This window comes from Loxodonta africana, chromosome 3 (assembly GCF_030014295.1).
Source record: "Loxodonta africana isolate mLoxAfr1 chromosome 3, mLoxAfr1.hap2, whole genome shotgun sequence".
In the NCBI taxonomy this organism is placed as follows: Eukaryota; Metazoa; Chordata; class Mammalia; order Proboscidea; family Elephantidae; genus Loxodonta; species Loxodonta africana.
In genome coordinates this window covers 6123893-6144639 of record NC_087344.1, presented here as the reverse complement: position 1 = coordinate 6144639, position 20747 = coordinate 6123893, and the positions used below count along the sequence as shown (strand labels likewise).

The following is a 20747-nucleotide window of genomic DNA, read 5'->3' as shown; positions in this document are numbered from 1 at the left end:
GATACAGTGGCTGCAACAATGGGCTCAAGCATAGCAACGATTGCAAGGATGGCACAGGACCGGGCAGTGTTTTGTTCTGTTGTACATGGGTCAGAATTGACTTGATGGCACCTAACAACAACTGTGCACCAGGCACAGAGTGGGAAGGGGATCAGGGACCCACGTTCCACCTGGCCTTCTAGTACCAACTTCAGACAGAAGGGGGCAGTGCTGGGTTGGGCATGAGGGGTGGGGGAAGGGAGGGTGCAGAGACGGTTGGGGGCCCTGAGGCTGGGACTGGAGCCCTGAGAACGTCAGACCCAGAGGCATCTCCAGCACTACCCTGCTGGGAGCCCTCCCAGTGCTTCTGGGGAAACCGAGGCCCAGAGGGGGCAGAGGCTGGGCTGAGGCACCCCATGAGTCCCGGCCTCCAGAAGGGGCTAGGTGCTTAGGGAGAGGGGATTTATGGCTAAAGGAGGCTGAGGTTGGGAGGGTAGGACAGAGTGGGCCGTTCTTATCTGTGGCCCAGCGGGTCTGACTGGAGCCCGGGAATTTCCTGAAGCAGCCCTGAGGGCTGAGCTAGGCTCTGGCTCATTCTCTCAGCATTTACTGAGTGACTACTGTGTACACAGTGACAGGGTCACAGGACTCACGAGTCAGACCCAGAACCCGCTCTCTTGAAACCCCTGGTCTTCAGGGAAAACTCAGTTTTGGGGGAGTTGGCTTCGACTCACGGCGACCCCGTGTGTGTCAGAGCAGAGCTGTGCTCCATCGGGTTTGCAGGGGCTGATTTCTCAGAAGTAGATCACCCGGCCTTTCTTCCCAGGCACCTCTGGGTGGACTCAAACCTCCAACCTTTCGGTTAGTAGCTGAGTGTGTTAGCTGTGTGCACCACCCAGGGATTCAGATCCTCGGGGAGATAGACAATGCTCAAATAACCACAGAGGTAATGAAAGGTACAAGTGAGAGTCCCGAGACGCAACCTGGGCTGGGACTCTGGGAGGGCTTTCTGGAGGAGATGGCATTTGAGATGAGAACTGAGCTCAGGGAAGAGAGAGCCAGGCAGAGGAAAGAGAGAGACCTGGAGGAGATGAGGAAGGGAGACTTAGGAGGTCTGGGGGAAGGGCATTCCAGGTAGCAGAACCGCCTGTGCAAAGGCCCTGAGGCAGTACCGGGCCTGTTGAGTTGGAGGAACAGCTAGGAGGCCCGGATGACAGCAGCAGAGTGAGCAAGCGGGTGAGAGGAGGAGGGGAGGGGAGGGACGGGATGAGGCAGGTCATGCAGGCCCCTGTGGGCCACAGGGATCACCTGGGCTTTTACCGGAGGGAGGTGGGAGCCCTGGAGGGCTGTGGACAGAGGAGGACACGCCCCGACTCAGGTGCTCACGGGCGCCCTCTGGCTGCTGTGGGGGGAACAGGCTGTGGGGGGCGAGGATGGGAGCCAGTGACCAGGGAGGAGGCGACTGCACTGGTCCAGGCCGGCAACGATGGAGGGATGATGGGGGTTGGTCAGGCAGAGAGAGAAGTGGGCGGAGTCAGGAAACAGTTGGACGCAGGGGCTCTGGGACTGGCTGAAAGAAAGGAAGGTCAAATTCACTCCCAGGTGTCTGCCTGGAACTTGAAAGATTTGGCGGACACGGCCAGCGAAGGGGACGAGGTGAGAGGAGCGGGCAGGAGGTGAGAGACGCTGGGGCTGAATGGAGAAGTTACCTGGGTGTTGGCAGTTTCAGCCATGGCACTTGGTGAGGTCACCAGGTGAGCAAGTGGAGCCGGGAGGGGAGGAGAGCCCCAGGGCCCGGCAAGGATTCGGGGAGAGAGCTTGGAGAGGATGAGCCCACAGCAGACAGCAGAGGAGGCGAGGGAGGCTTGCTTAGGAAACGCTGGGCCTGTAGGAGCCAAAGAAAGCGTTTGGAGAAGGACGAAGTTCAGGTGTGGCTGGCTCAGGCACAAAGCGGAGGAGGACTGAGGAGTATGGGGGAGGCTGCAATATGGGGGTCCTGGGGGTCTTAGTGAGAGCACTTCGATGAAAGAGGAAGTGTAGCTGACCGTTGTAGGTTGAATTGTATCCTCCCAAAAGATAGGTTGAAATGAAGTCCTAACCCCTGTATCTATGAAATGTGACCTTGTTGGAAATAAGGTCAGTGTGTCCTACTGTGGTGGCGTGAGTGTTGCTGTGATGCTGGAAGCCGTGTCATTATTTCAGATATCAACAGGGGCCATCCATGGTGGACAGGTTTCAGGGGAGCGTCCAGATTAAGAGAGACTAGGGAGAAAGGCCTGGTGACCTACTTCCAAAATTTAGCCGACGAAACTTTATGGATCACAACGAAACATTGTCTGACTCACTTGCTTTGGACATGTCATCAGAAGGAATCAATCACTGGCAGAGGACATTGTGTTTGGTGACGTAGAGGGCCAGCAAGGGTGACGAAAAGAGACCCTTGGTGACATGGATTGGCACAGTAGCTGGAAGGATGGACATGAACACGCTGGCGGTTGTGAGGGTGACGCAGGACCGGGCAACTTTTGGTTCATGTTGTACGTAAAGTTGCCGTGAGTCTGAGCCGGCTCGATGGCTGCTATCAATCCATCTATCTTTGAAGATGCTATTTGTAAGGAGGTCATAATCCCTTCTGAGTGGTGTCTTATGAAAAAGAAGAACAGAAATGGAGACAAGGTCATATAGGGGGAAGATGCCATATGAAAATGCGTCTTAGAAACCAAAGAAAGCAGGAAACACCTGGGTCTACCAGACGCTGAAAGGAACCAGGAAGAATTTTCCCTGAGAGGACTGAGAGAGAGACAGAGAGAGCACCACACTGCCAAGGCCCTGAATTCAGGCTCCTAGCCTCCGGAACTATGAGACAATACATTTCTGTCCTCTAAAGCCATCCACTTTGTAGTATTTTGTTATGGCAGTTCTAGGAAGCTAAGACGCTCCCCCACAAGTTATTTATTCGTTTACTGAGTGCCTACTGTGTACCAGGCACTGTTGTAGGCACTGGGGCTACTACAGGGGTGGAGCTCACACATTCAACAAATACGTGAATAAATGAATGGTTAACAAGCTGAGGCTTTAACTCCAGAACCAGCTCCCTAGTACCCATTCAACAAACGTTTATTGCACTTCAGATCAACGCCACCCGTCCTTATGTGTACTTCTTATCATTTACATCTCTGTACGCTGCAGAAAGCCAGTGCTATTAGAAATGACACTCGTCCATCAAAAGGCAAGTGGATCCTGTCTGGCAGAGACCACGATTGATTATTACCCTGGGGCTAGTGACCAGTTTTGGATCTATTTGAAAACTTATTGCAGCATCCTTGATTGTGTGCGTGTATTCTTGAAATACTGCGAAAGGTCTAACATCTTACTGGTTCCCACGTTAATGAGTGAGTTAAACAAAGTCATTAATACACCTACTCATTTAATGTTTGTATGAGAGTCATGATTTTACTTTTTGAGGAAGAAAATTCTCCTTTAACATCATAAAACCAAAAGGCCTCACTCTGGTTTTCAAGGCTCCCCCTGTCGGGTGGTCTTGATCTCTCTACCTTCCTATCCTTTCCATGCATTGTAATCTTCAGGTTCTAGAATATCTTCCAATTTTTTTCCTAACCCCCCCCGGACCCCGCTCTGTCTCTCATATATCAGCAGATGTTATCAGTTTACCAAAATCTTTCTAGAATCTGCCAACTTCTCCCCTTCTTTTGCCTCCACCTGGTCCAGCCCCATCAGCGCTGCCGCCCAGGACAATTCCCCCCACCCACCACCACCACCACCCTGCCCTTGCTTCCCGCAGTCTGTTCCCCCCGCAGCAGCCAGAGGGCGCCCGTGAGTACCTGGGTCAGGGCCCACCCCTCCAGGGTTCCCACCTCTCTCCAGTAAAAGCCCAAGCCCTCCCCGCTGCCCACTGGGCCCTGCATGACCTGACCTGTCCCCTCCCTGCCCTCCCCTCCTCTCTCCCCTTCTGTCACTCAGCTCCTCGCTGTTTCTCCCACTCGCCAGGCACGGTCTTGCCTCAGGACCTTTGCACAGGCTGTCCCCTCTGATATCCCCCAGATACCAGTTTGGTCAGCTATTCACTTCCTTTGTTCAAATGTCACGTCCTTAATAAGCCAAAAACCAACCAGTTGGTGCCGAGTGGACACTGACTTGTGGCAGACCCCGTGTGTGTCAGAGTAGAACTGTACCCCATAGGGTTTTCAGTGGCTGAATTTTCAGAAGTAGATTGCCAGGCCTTTCTTCTGAGGTACCTCTGGGTAGGCTCGAACCTGCAGCCTTTCAGTTAGCAGTGAGGACCTGAACTGTTTGCACCATGCAGAGATTCCCTTTCTATTTGAAATCGTAAAATGCGCCCCCTGCTCCTTGGGCCACCTGGGGCATCCCTGGTCTCTTTTTTTCCTTTTCCTTTTTTTCCTTGTAAAACTAACTTACTATCCGTTAACCCAGGAAAGAATTCGTGATACAATTTACTCTTCATGTGTATTGCTTCTTATCTGCTCTCACTAAAATATAAGCCCCACTTGGGGAGGAAACCCTGGTAGCACAGTGGTTAAGAGCTACAGCTGTGAACCAAAAGGTCAGCAGTTTAAATTCACTAAGCGCTCCTCGGAAACCCCATGGGGCAGTTCTACTATGACCTATGGGGTCGCTATGAGTTGAATCAACTCAACAGCAATGCATTTGGCTGCCTGGGGATCTTTGTCTACTTGTTCCCTGCTGAGTCCTCAAGGCTTAGAGTTGCACCTGACACACAGTTACTGTTACTAGCTGGCCCCCTGCTCATGGCAACCCCATGCACAATGGAAAGAAACGCTGTCCAGTCCTACACCATCCCTATGATTGGTTGCAGATCAGACCATTGTGATCCATAGGGTTTTCATTGGCTGATATTTGGAAGCAGATTGCCAGGCTTTTCTTCCTGGTCTTAGCCTAGAGGCTCTGCCAAAACCTGTTCAGCACCCTAGCAACAGGCAGGTCTCCACTGAGAGCTAGGTGGGGGCTGGGCACGAGGTGCAATAGGTGTGAATGGACCCCGGGTCTCCCATGTGGAAGATGAGAATTCCATTACTGAACCGCCGGGGCTCCTTTTGACATACAGTAGGTGCTCAATGGAAACCCTGGTGGTGTAGCGGTTAAGAGCTATGGCTGCTAGCCGAAAGATTGGCAGTGTGAATCCACCAGGCGCTCCTTGGAAACCCTATGGGGCGTTTCTACCCTGTTCTGTAGGGTTGCTGTGAGTCGGAAGTGACTCGACAGCAGTGGGTTTGGTTTTGGCTTAGAGGTGCTCAGTGAATGCTGGCTCACCGCCAGGGCAGCCCAGCCTCCCACCCATGGCTCCCACTGACCGCAGCCCATATTCCACAGGGTGTCAGGCTCCGCCCAAGCAAACACTGCTCCCCTTGATGCCTGGCTGGGCTGAGGCGGAAGAACAGTACCGAAAACTCCCCATTGTGGACTTTCCCCAGATGTCAGGGCCATGCGGAAGCTCTCAGCCTAGCCTGCCCTGGAGTTTCCTTGAGCTGTAGAAGCGAGATACTGAGCTTGGGGTGGTGTTTGAAGGGCAGAGGGAGCTCTCAGACTTTCCTTCTCTGCATTTCGACTTCTGTCTGCCTGGCGCCCCTAATCACTGTGCAGCCCTGGGCAAGAGGCTGTCCCTCTCTGAGCCCAGTGTGGCTGGCCTGGCATTCTTGAGCTCTGATTTCAGGTGGGAGGGCTTATCTTGCCTGACCCGGGAGCAATGATTACCCGTGATCTCATTTACCCAACTCGGCAGCCTGTGGTGCGGTGACTTTTATTATCCCTATTTTACAGAGCAGAAAACTGAGGCTCAGAGAGGAGAAGCCCACCGGAGGCCAGTTCTGTCTGCCTGGCTCTGTGGGTTTTCTCTCCAAACCCCAGGCAGGGTGGGATCTGGGAATCTGATAGCCTAGATGCATCCCTCACTCCGCTAGCTCCACCACACCTTCCTGCTTCCCTGTTCCTGGATTGCATGGCCCTGGAGGCACCCCCAAACATTCCAGGCCCACTCTGTGCCCCACATCCCATGTCCATGCCGCCCCGGTCCCAGGGAGTCCCCTCTAGGTCCCTTGATGCCCCACGACTGCCTCTTTGTCCATTGCCTCTCTGGGGTGCGGGCCCCTCCAGCACAAAGATGAGGCCGAAACCTGACACTCAACTCTCCAGGACGCTCCCTTTGTCCTGCAAATGACAACAAATGACCCAGAAAACGCCTGCCACCCAACCCCTCTCCTCTCCTGGCTCTGGGCTGCCTTCTCCTCCCAGAGAAGGCTCCAGGCTCTCCTCCATAGGGGGACTGAGGTGACCGCCACCCGCCCTGGCCCCAAACTGCATTTCTGAGTTGGGAGACTCGGCCCAGATAATCTCCCCCCAAGCCTGGGCCCCCTCCTCCCCCCGGCTTCTGGAGGTGCCAGCAGTGGGGAGGGGGTGCAACTGTCCGAAAGCTTGGGACCTGCTTGAGAAGTTTCCAGAGGCTCAGGGCCAGCCAGGTGCCAGCCTGCCCCATCTGCTACAGCGTCAGGCCACAGGAGGCAAACCTGGGTCTCGGTGGGAGCTGACGCCCCCTCCCCTCCTCCGCTCAGGGGCTCCAACCTGTGCCCCTTGGGCCTTCCTGGCACCACCTGGGCAACAATGACCCTTTCAAGTGGTGCCCTGGGCACGCAGCCAGGGCAGGAGCCGCCAGCCAGCCAATCCCCTGGAAACCATGTCAGACGCCCATACTGGAGGGTCAGTTTTCTGCTTTCTGGGGAGTTGGGGGGAGGTGATAGGGGTCCCAGGACCCTGCCGTGGGCAAATCCCAGCCCAGCCCAGGCCAGCAAGGTGGTGGGTAGGGCAGTGAGGGGGCTTACCTTCCAGGGAGCTGGGTGGCTTCTGGGCAGGTGTCAGGATCCAGGGCCCAGGTGCCTACCTGGCATGGGGGTGGGGAGGGGATCTGAGGCTGGGGTGCTGGCCTCCCCACCTGTTTGTCCAACTTCTTCTCCCTGGTGGCTGCTCTAGGCCCCGTGCCAGCTGGGACTAGTGCAGTGACGGCGTGCGCTGGCCGGTAGTAAGTGTGTGAGAGGCCGGCCTGCCCTTGCGGCTGCAGGTGTGTGGCTCTGTCGTAAGGTGCTTTTACGTGAGAGCAGCTGCCCTTAACCCCTGCGTGCCCGGAGGCCAGAATGACTCGCCCTGTCATTCACTGCTGGGCCCCTGGCATTGGCACATTCAGGTGTGCAGAAAACATTTGCTGAATAAGTTAAGGGATGGATGGGTTGAAATCCCTGGCTCTGCCTGCCCCTGTCCTGTCTGCATCAGAACTGCCAAGTCTTTGCTTTTGCTCCACTGTCCACCAGACCCACGCTCCCCACTTCCCTGCAGATCTGAACGCAAATCCTGTTTCTCTGCCGAGAACCTTCAACCTCTTCCCAACTGTGTGGCCTTGGGTAAGTCGCTTAACCTCTCTAGTCCTTAGTTTTCTCATCTAGAAAGTGGTATGAGTGGTGTAGTGGTTAAGTGCTACGGCTGCAAACCAAAAGGTCTGCAGTTCAAATCCACCAGGCACTGCTTGGAAACTCTATGGGGCAGTTCTACTCTATCCTATAGGGTCTCTATGAGTTGGTATCGACAAGATGGCAACGGGTAGGGTATGAGACAGTGGTGGTCCAGCAGTAGAATTCTCACCTTCCGCGCAGGAGTCCCAGGTTCAATTCCTAGCCAGTGCATTTCATGCGTAGCCACCACCCATCTGTCAGTGGAGGCTTGCGTATTACTAGGACTCTGAACAGGTTTCAGCAGAGCTTCCAGACTAAGATGGGCTAGGAAGAAAGGCCTGGCAATCAAGTCTCCAAAATTAGCCAATGAAACCCCGTGGTCTTATGCCCAGATGATCATAGGACGGTGCAGGACAGGGTCGCATCTTGTTCCGTTGTGCATGGAGTCACCAAGAGTCGAGGGCAGTTAACAACAACAACCCATTAGCTAATGAGCCTATCTTTTTCTTTCACAGCTGCCTGTATGACTTTTAAAGCATTTTATCAGCCACTGGAACTACCTTGAGCCTGACTTGCTTGCATGTTATCTCTCTAGGATGTAATCCCATTTTGTCTTGCTCATCGCTATATCCCTAAGGGCTAGAATAGTGCCTGGTATACGGTAGGAGCTCAATAAATATTTGTGGAATTAATGGAATATGGAGTGGGAGATGGAAACACCCTGCCAGGACCCTCTTACTGGAGGCGGTATCTGATGCTGATGGCAGCAGCCACTCTGGCCACCAGGGGGCGCCAGAAACCAGACAACGGCCCTAGCAGGGCAGCCCCAGCTTTGGACCCCGCAAAATGGGGACGACCCCCGAGGGATGGGAGGGTGGGGAGACGCCACCTCCAAGTTCTTTTTTTTTTTTGTTTCCATTTTTTATTAAAGTTATACATGCACGCACTTAAAAGTTGCTTTAAAAATGTTTATTGGGGTAAGTCCGTTTAACATGAAATTTGCCATTTTAGCCATTTTTAAATGCATAACTCAGTGGCATTAATTACAGTCACATGTCGTGAGACCATCACCGTTATCCAGTTTCAACATTTTCCGTTTCCCCAAACAGAATATACATGCATTTTCAAGAGTCAAATAATTGTCAAGTTTCATTAAGGAAATCAACATTGAATTCTCCTGGAAACTTGCCCCCACGTTGTTTTAGCTGATAGTTTTGACATTTACCCCCTCTTTTTTAAATACTGTGCTAGTTTTTTGTCTTACCGCTTCTTGACTTTTCAGTTTGCATATTGAGTTCCCACCAGGAGAGATTCAGAGTCACCCCTGAGGTTGAATTTGTGTCATTTTTTTTTTATCCTCACCGCTGCTCCCAGCCCCAGCCCTTCTGCCATTATCAGATCCCGGGGCTCTCAGACTCTACGGGGGGCGGTGGTGGCTCAGTGGCAGAATGCTTGTCTTGCATGCAGGCGACCCACGTTCCATTCCAGGCCGGGGCCCCTCATGCGCCAGCCACCACCCGTCTGTCAGTGGAGGCTTCTCTGTTGCTAGGATGCTGAACAGGTTTCCGCGGAGCTTCCAGACTGAGCTGGACGAGTAAGAGTGGCCTGGCGATCTACTTTTGAAAATCAGCCAATGAAAACCCTATGGATCACAGCGGCCTGACCTGAAACCCATCACGGGGATGGCACAGGACCAGGCAGTATTTTGTGCCACTGTGCATGGGGTCGCCATGAGTCAGGGCCGAGTGGGCAGCAGCTAGTAGCTACAGCCCCTTGCTAGCTGGGTGACCTGACTCCCCCACTTGCCCCCCAGCAGAAATGATCAAAAACGAACTTCATCTCACATACTTTGGACATGTTATCAGGAGGGAGCAGTCCCTGGAGAAGGACATCATGCTTGGTGAAGTAAAGGGTCAGCAAAAAAGAGGAAGACCCTCGAGATGGATTGACACAGTGGCTGCAACAATGGGCTCAAGCGTAATGATGGTGAGGATGGCGCAGGACCGGGCAGTGTTTCATTCTGTTGTATATGGGGTCGTTATTGAGTCGGAACAGACTTGACAGCACCTAACAACAACAACTAATAGCCACATTTATTATGCCCAAATCCTGACATCAGAATGAACACTCCTGTAATGAATGCACTCACCATTATGTACCAATAACAATGTTAACTCAAGTGTTCCCAGCACAAAGATAGCACTGATTTACGGGGTGACACTTTGGGTGATTCAGAGCAGATGGCTGAGCTCCTGTTTTCTCGCGTGTAAAACGGGAATGATAATAGCACCCATAAGGTCGGTTAATCTTTTCCAATTAACAAGTGTCAAATCAATTTTGAAATGATAAGTTTTCAAAAGTAATACTTTCAAATCCTCTAGGTGCCAGTTGTCTGTTAGGTACTGGGAATATACTATTAAAAAGAAAGACCCTGGGTGGTACAAAAGGGTTGTGCTCAGCTGATGCTTGAAAGTTTGGCGGTTTGAACCACCCATGGATTCATGAAAGAAAGGCCCGGTGCTCTGCTTCCATAAGGAAAACCCTGTGAAGGAGTGCAGCTCTATCCTGTGACACGTGGGGGTCGCCGAAAGTTGGAATTAACTTGACCGCACAAGACAACAACAAAAGGTGCCCTGGGGGCACAAATGGCTAAGCACTTGGCAGCTAACTGAAAGGCTGGTGGTTCCTACCCACCCAGAGGCTTCAAGGAAGAAAAGGCCTGGAAATCTGCTCCTGTAAAGATTACAGCCAAGAAAACCCTGGGAGGCAGTTCTGCTTTGTCACAGGGGCCCCTGTGAGTTGGAATCAACTCAACGGCCCACAACAACAGTTTATGGAAATATCTCATGGAGAGAGAGACTTTATTGTCAAGCCTAATAAATGCTCAGAAACGTTATTTTTAAAATATTTATTTAATTGTGGTGAGTACATGTGTCTATACATATATACCAAACCCGATGCCATTGAGTTGATTCCCATTCATAGTGACCCGATAGGACAGGGTAGAACTGCCCCATAGGGTTTCCAAGGCTGTAATTTTTAAGGAAGCAGACTGCCATGTCTTTCTCCCTTGGAGCAACTGGTGGCATACAACTGCTAACTTCTCAGTTAGCAGCCAAGAGCTTAATCACTGCACCACTAGGGCTCCTCAGGCAAATGTGTTAAAAAAAAAAACCCAGTGCCGTCGGGTCGATTCCGACTCATAGCGACCCTATAGGACAGAGTAGAACTGCCCCATGGAGTTTCCAAGAAGCGCCTGGCGGATTCGAACTGCCGACCCTTAGGGTTAGCAGTCGTAGCACTTAACCACCATGCCACCAGGGTTTCCAGAGCAAACGTATAGAGACCAAAATTCATTAGTGCGTACCAGGGGCGGGAAGGAGCCCTGGTGGCACAGTGGGGTTAAAGCGCCCAGCTGCTAACCAAAAGGTTGGTGGTTCGAACCTACACAGCGGCTCCTCGGGAGAAAGACGGGGCGGGCTATCTGCTTCTGTAAAGACTGTTGTCGTTAAGTGGCGTCTAGTCAATTTCTGTAATTTTTAATCTCTAAGGGAGGAAGGAGATCGCTAGGTCTTCCTCCAGCGGAGCAGTGGGTGGGTTTGAACCACTAACCTTTGGGGTTAGCAGCTTAACCCTTAAAGTGCTTAGCTGTTGCCCCAAGAAAACCCAACGGGGACTTCTACTGTCACATGGGATCTCTACGAGTCGAGAAATGACTCGACAGCACCTCACAACCACAAAAATCTTTACTGAAGCAGATCGCCAGGCATTTGTCCCGCGGAGCCGCTGGGTGACTAGAATGATGGGGACAATATTAAATAAGGACGACAACGACGTGCCCTTCCACCCCCTGGCCGCCTGGGGGCGCTCGAGGCGCTGCCGGCATCCGTGGACGCGCGCAGGCCCCGCGCCCGAGCCCCGATTGGCGGCGCCCGGGTGCGCGATGGCGCAGCGCCTGGTCCCGCCCCGGCCCCGCCCCCGGCGGCCCGGCCCCCTCCCTGCTCCCTCCAGCCGGCGGCGGCGGTTGTTGTTCAGCGGCGGCGGCCGCAGCTCGGCTCGCAGCCCCTGGCCGCCCGCCCCGGCCCGCGCGCGGCCATGGAACTGGAGGTGCCGGACGAAGCGGAGAGCGCCGAGGCGGGGGCCGTGCCCTCGGAGGCAGCGTGGGCCGCGGAGACCGGCGCGGCGGCAGGTAACGGTTCCGGACCTCGCCGTCCCTCCCCTCGCCCCGAATGGGCCCGCCCGCCGTCCCCCCCGCCCGCCCAGTGGACCCGCCCGAGCGCCGGAGGGGCGCGCGGACCCGCTGCGGCGGGGAGGCCGGAACGTTCCACTCGGGGGCGCTCGCGGGGGGGATGGAGCGGCCCATGCCGGGGGCCGAGGGAGACTGGAACGTCCTGCCCTGGGGGCGCGCAGTGGCGCCGCCCATTCTGGGGGTGGGGGGCGGTGGAGAACCACCGGCTTGGGGGCGGGACGTGGGCGCAGGCCCCCATCCTGGGAGCCTGTGGGTGCAGCAGCCCGATTGGAAGCATACGGCAAGATGGTCTTCGCTTTTGGGGGACCCCGGGAGGGAGGGTCGGGGTGCCCCATTTAGGAAGCTGGGTGGGTGAGCTGCCTCACTCTGGGTGTGCTTGGGGCGTCATCCCACCCACTCTTTTTGTCAAGGGGGTGCTCTGAGTGTGGGATGGTTGAGTACCCCCGTTCTGCTGAGGGGATCTGCTCTCTAGGGGGTCCATGGCAGGGGGTTGACAATGCCCCAGCTGTCAACACCCGCCTTGACCCATTCCTCTGGGGCGCCCCTCCGAGTGCCAGCTTCCTGGCCTCCCACCCACAAGCATCACCCCAGTGGGTATGGTATCTCTGATTGGTCTTGAAGGGAAGGGGCTGCAGGGAGCAGAGGTGGGAGTCTTTGAGGCCCTCCAGGTCAGCTCCTGACTTTGTCTCAGCTCTTTCTCTAGAATACACCAGACCTGGGTACTGGTGCACTGACCACTCCCTTCCTTCCTGCGCCTCAGTTTTCCTTCCCTATAAAATGAGGAGCTCAAGGGGATGATGTTTTGAGATGCCGAGGCTGGGCAAGCATGCGGGGGCAGGAGACCTTGGTGGCCTGTCCCCCCAGCCCTCTCCCTGAACATGTGTGAGGGGTCATGGCTCCCTGGTCCCCGTTCCCCTTCTTCTCACCTCTCCCTTGCCCCCCAGCAGAACAGGTGTGGGGAGATGGGTGGCCCCTCCTTGCCCTGGGGTCTCCCCACCTGCCTGCGCTTGGGGTGGTGTGCAGGGCAGAGCCCCTACCCAAAGGAACCGTACCCTCTTGGTCACAAGCTACCAAGTGGGAAGTTTTCAAATCCACAAAATCCTCCGCCTTCCCCCCCCCCCCCCGCAGCCTTCATGACTGTGGCAGCGTCTCTTGACACCCACATGGGCATCCGTCCTCCCTCTCCCCCGGGCCTCCCGAAGCTTCCTTGGCAGGCAAGGAGATGCTGTGTGTGGTGCCTGGGAGCAAGGAGAAATGTCTGGAGGGAGAGAGAGAGGGGGAGAACGCGCGCGAGAGTTCCCCTGGCTCCTTCCCGCTGCCATCTGGAACCGCTTGGTAGATGACCCGGTTAATTCCGACAGGCCAGGTGCCTCGCCCTTGTTCTTTGCCGGCAGCCAGTGTCCAGTGGGACCAAGGTCCCCTCCTTCCTGGCCTCATGACTTCCGCCCTCTAGCCTGGGTGGTCATAGGCAAAATAGCCCAAAACTCACGACCACAGGAAAGCCGCAGCCAGCATTTATCTTATCAGGGGCTCAGGGAGCTGATGGGGACAGATAAGTCCCTGACTCCTCAGGCTCTGGCTGGTCTCATCTCGGAGGAGCCTGGAGAAGGGACTGGCCCTTCCGCCTTGCCTCCCTGCTCCCCTAAATCCTCAGAGATCTGACTCCACTGGTTTATTACTTATTTCGCTCTTTTTAAAATGAAGAGCTGCCTCTCCCCCCAGACCAGGTTCTCCTGTTAGCAGTTTGGGTTGTAACTGTCCAGGTATTTTCTGTTGCTCATGCAAACGTATAAACACATAAATGGCCTCGTTTGTTCTTTACCGAGATGGTTTCCTCTCTACCAGGGTTTCTCTCTCTCGACACTGCTGATGTTTGGGGTTGGATCATTCCCTAGGGTGGGGCCGTCCTGTGCACTGTAGGGTGTTGAGCAGCATCCCTGACCTCCACCCACTTCATGCCAGTGGCACCCCCGCCCCCCAGCTGGGACAACCGCAGATGTCTCCAGGCATTGCCAAGCGTCCCCTGGGTGCAGAATCACCCCCAGTTGAGAACCCCTGTACTGTAACAATTATCACGTAACATGCTTGTTAATCTGTAGTAATCTAGATTTTTCCCCTCACGTCGCTTTCAGTTGTTTTTTCGGAGTAGAGACAGAGCGCAGTGTGTAGTTGAGACGGTGGAAGCTCTGGAATTACGATGCATGGGTTGGAATCCCAGCTAAGCCTCTCAATTGCCACTTAACCTTGAAAGGCAGATGTTGTTGCCCCCCTGAGCCTCAGTATGCCCATCTCTAAAATGGGGGTGATGATGACACCCAGCCCAGAGGGTGGCTGGGAGCCTTTGGTGAGTCACGCAGGACTTAGCAGGTTGTGAGTGTTAATACGTGTCATCAAAGAATCCTAGTTAGCTTTCCACACATGCAGTTATCAAGTCTGCCAGCCTCCCGCTGAGGAACATTCTGGTTGTTTCTGGAGTATTCCTCAGCTGTTACAAGCAAAAAAAAAAAAAAATTGCCGTCGAGTCAATGCCAAGTCGTGGCAACCCCACGTGTGTCATCATAGAACTGCGCTCCAAAGTGTTTTCAGTGGATTTTTCAGAAGTAGATTGCCAGGTCTTTCTTCCGAGGCACCGCTGGCTGGGCTCAAACTGCCAGCCTTCCAGTTAGCAGCAAGCGAGTTCACTGTGCCACACAAGGGCTGTTACAAGCAAGGCAACGGTAAACATCTTTGATCATGGACTTATAACCGTGGGTGCATTCATTTCTAGCCGTGCAGTGGCTGGGCCAAGGTCAGGCAGATTTGCAAGTTACTGTCTAATGCTCCATGGCCTCCGGAAAAGGCTAAAGTAGATCATAGTCCATCTGCTGGGGCCCAGGGAACCCACCTGCACCCCATGGCACGGCCAGCTCCCCGTAGGGTTGGCCTTGGTCATTAGCCACTCTGATGGAAGGTGGCCATCTTGTCGGTGTTTCAAGCTGGGGACTTTAAATAAATGCACCGCCTTCTAGCTCCTACAGCCTGCTGCTAACACACCGGGGTCGGGGGGCTGTGTCGACATCGCTGCCGGCAGTGATTTGGGCTACGTCTGGTGGAGGGGGTGTTTGCTGGGGCCGATGATTTGCCCGTGGGGTTTGGCCCAGGCTGAGGTCTGGGCTCCAGGTCCCTGGGTGGCACAGTTTGTGCTCGACTACTGACCTAAAGGCTGGCGGTGTGAACCCACTGAGCGGCACCAGGGAAGAAAGGCCTGGAGATCTGCTTGCATAAAGATTATAGCTGAGAAAGCCCTGTGGAGCGCTTCTGCTCTGTGACACATGGAGCCACCATAAGTCGAGATCAACTCGATGGCAATGGGGATTTTTTTTGGTGGTCTGGGCATTTCTGAGCCATTTCTTACCTGGCCTTCCTGCCTGTGCGGTGCCTCAGGGCAGTCGGCTTCCTTCCTGACCCCTCAACGGCTGGCCCCACACTCATCTAATCTGGTGGCAGATGCTGTCGCTGGCATCAAAATTGGCCCAGAATCTGCCCACTTCTCCCCCTCCTCTGCCTTCACCTGGCCCAGCCCCATCCCAGCCACCTGGACCAGTGCAGTCACCTCCACCCTGGCCTCCTTGCCTCTTCTTGTGCCCCTATAGCTCGTTCCAGAAGGATCCCATTAAAGGCTGACTCACAGCCTGCCCCTTCTGCCCCCGCTCACAGCACCCCAGGGCTCCCAGCTCATAAGGGTAAAAGTCCAGGTCCTCTCCGTGGCCCACAGGGCCCTGCTTGACCTCCCTGCCCTCCCCTCCTCCTGTCTCCCACTGGCTCACTCCTCTCCGGCCACACAGGCCTCCTCGCTGTTCCTTCGACTCACCAGGCACTGTCCTACCCCAGGGCCCTTGCACAGGCTGTTCCCTCTGCTCGGAGTGCCCTCCCCCAAATCCCTGTATGACTGTCTCCTTCACTTCCCAGGTCTCAGCTCCACTGTCACCTCCTCCAGGAAACCCTCTGTGGTGTCTAGGTCAGGTTAGCCTCACAGAGCATTATATGCACCTTCCCCTTTTAATGTCACCTCCTCCAAGAAGCTCTCCTGACTTCCCTTGAATAGTTTCCATTTGCTCCCTGCCCTCCCCTCCGCCTCCGCCCTCCCCCTCACTCACTCCACTCCAGCCTCACAGGCCTCCTTCTGTTCCTCTAACTCACCAGGCCCCGGTCCGGCCTCAGGGCCTTTGCACGGGCTGTTTCCTCTCTGCTTGGAGCGCTCTTCCCCCAGATCTGTGCTGTTTGCTTCCTTAGCGCTCTCAAGCTCTTACTCAAATATCACTGACCTTCGTCCCCCAACCCCCTGTATCCCCAGACCCCATTTTGTGCCTGGGTGAAGCCTGCTGGGCTGTGTATGTTATACGGTAACTTGTTACTCTTAACAAACTCAGGCCAAGACCCAGCCAAGAACTTTCTGGAATGTGTACCAGGAACCTGGTAGGTGGACTACGTGTGTGGGGACTACCTCACCACTGACTCTTGTGACTTTGCTCACTTTCTCTGTGACCATCACCCCTCCTGAGCAGAAACCCCATGTCTGCCATGTCCCTGTGTCCCCCGTGTCTGCCGTGTCCCTCATGTCTGCTGTGTCCCCGAGTCCCCCGTGTCTGCCATGTCCCTGTGTTTGCCATGTCCCTGTGTCTTGTCTGCTGTGTCCCCCATGTCTGCCATGTCCCTGTGTCCCGTGTCTGCCATGTCCCCCGTGTCTTGTCTGTTGTGTCCCTCTGTCCCCCGTGTCTACCATGTCCCCCATGTCTGCCGTGTCTGCTGTGTCCCCTGTGTCTGCCATGCCCCTGTGTCCCCTGTGTCTACCATGTTCCCCATGTCTGCTGTGTCCGTGTCCCCTGTCTGCCGTGTCCCCCATGTCTGCCGCGTCCCTGTGACTCATGTCTACCATATTCCCTATGTCGGCCATATCCCCATGTGCTCTGTATCCCCTATGTCTGCCATGTCCCCCATGTCCCCATGTCCCCCATGTCTGCCGTGTCCCCATGTCCCCTGTGTCTGCTGTGCCCCTCTGTCCCCCATGTCTGCCATGTCCCCCGTGTCCCGTGTCTGCCGTGTCCCCATGTCCCTGTGTCCCCATGTCTGCCATGTTTGTGTCCCCTGTGTCTTCCATGTCCCCGTGTCCCCCTTGTTTGCTGTGTCCCCTGTGCCTGCCATGTCCCCCGTGTCTGCCATGTCCCTGTGTCACCTGTGTCTGCCATGTCCCTGTGTCTGCCGTGTCCGTGTGTCTCCTCTGTCTGCCATGTCCCCGTGTCTGCCATATCCCTGTGTCACCTGTGTCTGCCATGTCCCTGTGTCTGCCGTGTCCGTGTGTCTCCTCTGTCTGCCATGTCCCTGTGTCTGCCATATACCCCATGCCTGCCATGCCCCCTTGCCTGCTGTGTCCCCATGTCCCCTGTGTCTGCCATGTCTGTGTCCTCCTTGTCTGCCGTGTCCCTGTGTCTGCCATGACCCCCGTGTCTGCTGTGTCCCTGTTTCCCTCATGTCTGCCATGTCCCTTGTGTTTGCCGTGTCCCGTGTCTACCATGTTCCCGTGTCTGCCATGTCCCCTGTGTCAGGATGTCCCCCGTGTCTGCCATGTACCCCATGCCTGCCGCTCCCCTGTGCCCAGGATAGCCTGGCACATGCCAAGTGCTTGGTAACTATCAGTGGCTGAGAAGGAAAGACGCCAAGGAACAAATGATGTGGGAGGAAGTGTGGGATGGAGCAGTGTGGGTGTGGGGGCTTTGCCGATATGGAGAACGGGGGTGGCGCAGGGAAGGGCACGGCCAGGCAAAGGCGGGCAGGCTCGGCCAGCAAGGGTCCGGCATGGGCAGCAGGAGGGGTGTCGCCCTGGGATCCTCCTCTGTCTCCTTGGGGCCTGGGTGATCTAGTGAGCCAGCTGGGAGACCCCCCAAGCCCCTCCTCCCTTCAGTGTGGCTCAGCAGAGCTTGCTGCCTGGGCTGTGGACCTGGCGCAGGATGCTCCTAGTGCCAGGGGCACGCTGGCCACTTCCTCGCTGGGTGGCTCGGGCACTCTGACCACGGCGTGTGGCCTGGGGGCCCAGAGCACGAACTGGGCTGACCCCGCTGTGGCCGCGGCTAGCTGTGTGCCTCTGAGTGAGGGACTCCTTCCTCTCCATCTAGGTGTTTGCTCTCAAAGTGAGGGCAGGGGGTGTCCTGAGGATTCCCAAGGCAGGGATAGTGAGGTGGCCCCTGGCATGCGCTCCGTAAATCCTGGCTACACGATCGCAGCCTTTTACAGATGGACAAACTGGGGCGCCCCAGGGATCTTAGTGAGGCAGTGGCAAAGCGGGGCCAAGAACCAGGACTCTGGACCCCCAGGCCTCCCTGGACCCACTGGCCTGTGTCCAGCACTTCCGACAACCTTGGGGCAGGACCTCGGTGAGAAGTTTCCAGAATGTGCACCAAGAACCTGGTGAACGGACCATGTATGTGGGGATTACTGAACTTGGGAATTAGCTGGGAGCCCTTGCACCCATCACCACGAAGCTGGTGAGAGGCTGCCACAGAAGGGGCTGGGTCAGGCCGGAGGGGCCCAGCCCACATGCTGGAGCCAGAGCAAGGGCATCTCTGGGACCTGGCGTCTCGGCTTGGACTAAAAGAAAAGGACCCCCGATGTTCCATCATAGTCGCTGTGTCCTTTATTGTTCACACACTTGTCACACACATGATTGTTGGCCTTTCTCTGGGAGGCGTGGGAGCTGGTGAAGGTTCTGACGAGACCTGGCACGTTTCAGACCATCCTCGACGTACAGCGGTGTTCTGCTCTGTGCCATGCGATGTTCTAGGCACTGGGGAGCAGCTGGGATGAGGCAGACAGGGGCGCTTCTGTTCTGGGGAGGGGTTCGGACCCATGTAGATGACAGACAGACATGAGGTTAAGTACCACGGAGAAAAAGAGGAGGAGAGAGAAAGGAGTGGCCGTGGGGCAGAGCTGCGTACCTGGGGTCAGGTGCTCGGGGAGAGACATGGGAGAAAGTTCCAGGAAGAGGAACAGCCTGTGCAAAGGCTCTGAGGCAGGGCCAGGCCTAGAGGAACAGCGAGGAGGCCTGTGTGGCTGGAGCAGGGTGGGCGAGGGGGGGGAGAGAGGAGGAGGAGAGGGCAGGGAGGGGACGGGGCAGGTTGTGCAGGGCTCTGTGGGCTGCGGGGAGGACTTGGGCTTTTACCCGAGGGAGGTGAGCCCCAGAGGGCTGTGAGCACAGGAGGCACGAGCCTTGACTCAGGTGTTTACAGGCTCCCTCTGGCTGCTGCAGGGGGAACAAGCTGTGGGGGGCCAGGGAGGAGCCAGGAACCAGGGCGAAGGCAACTGCGCTGGTCGCTGGTTGTCGCTGGTCGTCGCTGGTCGAGTGAATGATGATGGGCCTGGAGCAGGTGGAGCCAGAGGAGGGAGAAGTGGGCAGGCTGTACAATTTTGGAAAGTGGGTCTTAGGAGATTTGCTGCTGGACCAGACGTTGAGGTTAAGAAGGGTTTTGCCCTGAGCAGGCGGGTGGATGGAGCTGCTCTCAGCTAAGATGGGGACACAGGAGGACCAGGTCTGGAGGAATGTTGGGCACACTGTGGCTGTGTTCAGTGTAAGGTGCCTTTGAGACCTCTGCGTGGGGATGCCGAGGGGCTACTGGACACTGAGGTCGGAGTTGGGAGAGATGACAGGCAGAAGGCTGTGTTGGGGGCAGGGCCATAGGAAGCTTGGTTTGGTTGTATCCAGGCAACGATGTTTCTGTCCCATTGGCTGTATTCAGTCGGCGACATCTCTGTCCCGTTAGTTATATTCATTCAGTGATGTCTGTCCCATTGGTTGTATTCAGTTGGCGACATCTCTGTCCTCTTGGCTATATTGAGTTGGCGACATCTCCGTTCTGTTGTTTCTATTCATTTGGCAACATCTCCATCCTGTTTGTTGTATTCAGTTAGTGGTATCTCCGTCCTGTTGGTTCTATTCATTTGGCGACATCTCCATCCTGTTCTTTGTATTCAGTTAGTGGTATCTCCGTCCCATTGGTTGTATTCAGTTGGTGACATCTCCATCCTGCTGGTTGTCTCCAGAGTGGTGGTGTCTCTGTCCTGCTGGCTGTATTCAGTCAATGACATCACTATCCCTACAACTGGGAACAGGCTGGACGTGAACTGGCATTGTCAGCCGGTAGGTGGTAGTTACAGCCGTGTGACACACAGGGGCAGAGTGAAGAGGGTCCAAGGGGAGGAGGACAAGGGCCTGGTGCCTCAGTTTCCTCATTTTTAAAGCAGGGTCACAGTCACACCTTCCCCTTGGGTCCCTGTGAAGTTGAGCCGCGTTGAGTGCACGTGGAAATGCATGGGACAGGACCTACATGCACATGGTCACCGCTCAGTAATGGACACCAAAGATGTGCACTGCCAACCCCAGCTCTGTGCCCGCTGTGCTGGGTGGCTGGGGCTGGTGCGTTCCGTGTGTCCCTATCTGCTCAGTCAGGCTGACGGGGTCCCTATGGTTGTGGCGTGGGGACTCGGCGCCTGCCCTGAGCCCCTCTGGCTGCCTGGTCGAGCCCCTATCAGGGCCAGTGGGCGTACATTCATCAGCACGGCTTAGATACGCTGTCTGGGTGCATTTGCCTGTTCTAGATATTTCCTAAGGAGCCCTGGTGGTGCAAGGGGTTTGCGATTGGCTGCTAACCTAAAGGTTGGTGGTTAGAACCCGCCTAATAGCACCAAGAAGGAAAGACTTGGTGATCTGTTTCCATAAAGACTGCAGCCAGGAAAGCCTTGTAGAGCAATTCTGCTTTGTAACATTCAGGGTCACCATGATGAGTTGGGGGCCGATTCAACAGCAAACAACAACAACATGTGTTTCATATAAGTGGACTCAGACAGTGTGTGTCCTCTGGTGTCTGGCTTCTCTCGCTGAGCATCTTTTCAAGGTACATCGATGTCGTAGCATGTGTGAGGACTTTGTTCCTTTTGGCTGAGCAGTACTCCGTCATGTGGATGGAACACATTGTGTCTATCCTGTCATCCGCTGATGG

General features: G+C 55.4%; 1 protein-coding gene across 7 annotated transcripts in view; it reads left to right on the top strand.

The window, feature by feature from the left end:
• Positions 1-11545: 11545 nt before the first annotated feature.
• PIP5K1C (phosphatidylinositol-4-phosphate 5-kinase type 1 gamma) overlaps positions 11546-20747 on the top strand; it is a 69901-nt gene continuing 60699 nt past the window's right edge. For 2 of the 7 annotated variants that reach the window (XM_064280289.1, XM_064280288.1), the window contains exon 1: positions 11546-11661. In XM_064280289.1, the coding sequence (XP_064136359.1) occupies positions 11568-11661 (94 nt within the window). In that variant the 5' untranslated portion in view covers positions 11546-11567. The remainder of the gene's footprint in view (positions 11662-20747) is intronic. The other 5 variants (XM_064280291.1, XM_064280290.1, XM_064280292.1 and 2 more) reach the window with 4 other exon arrangements.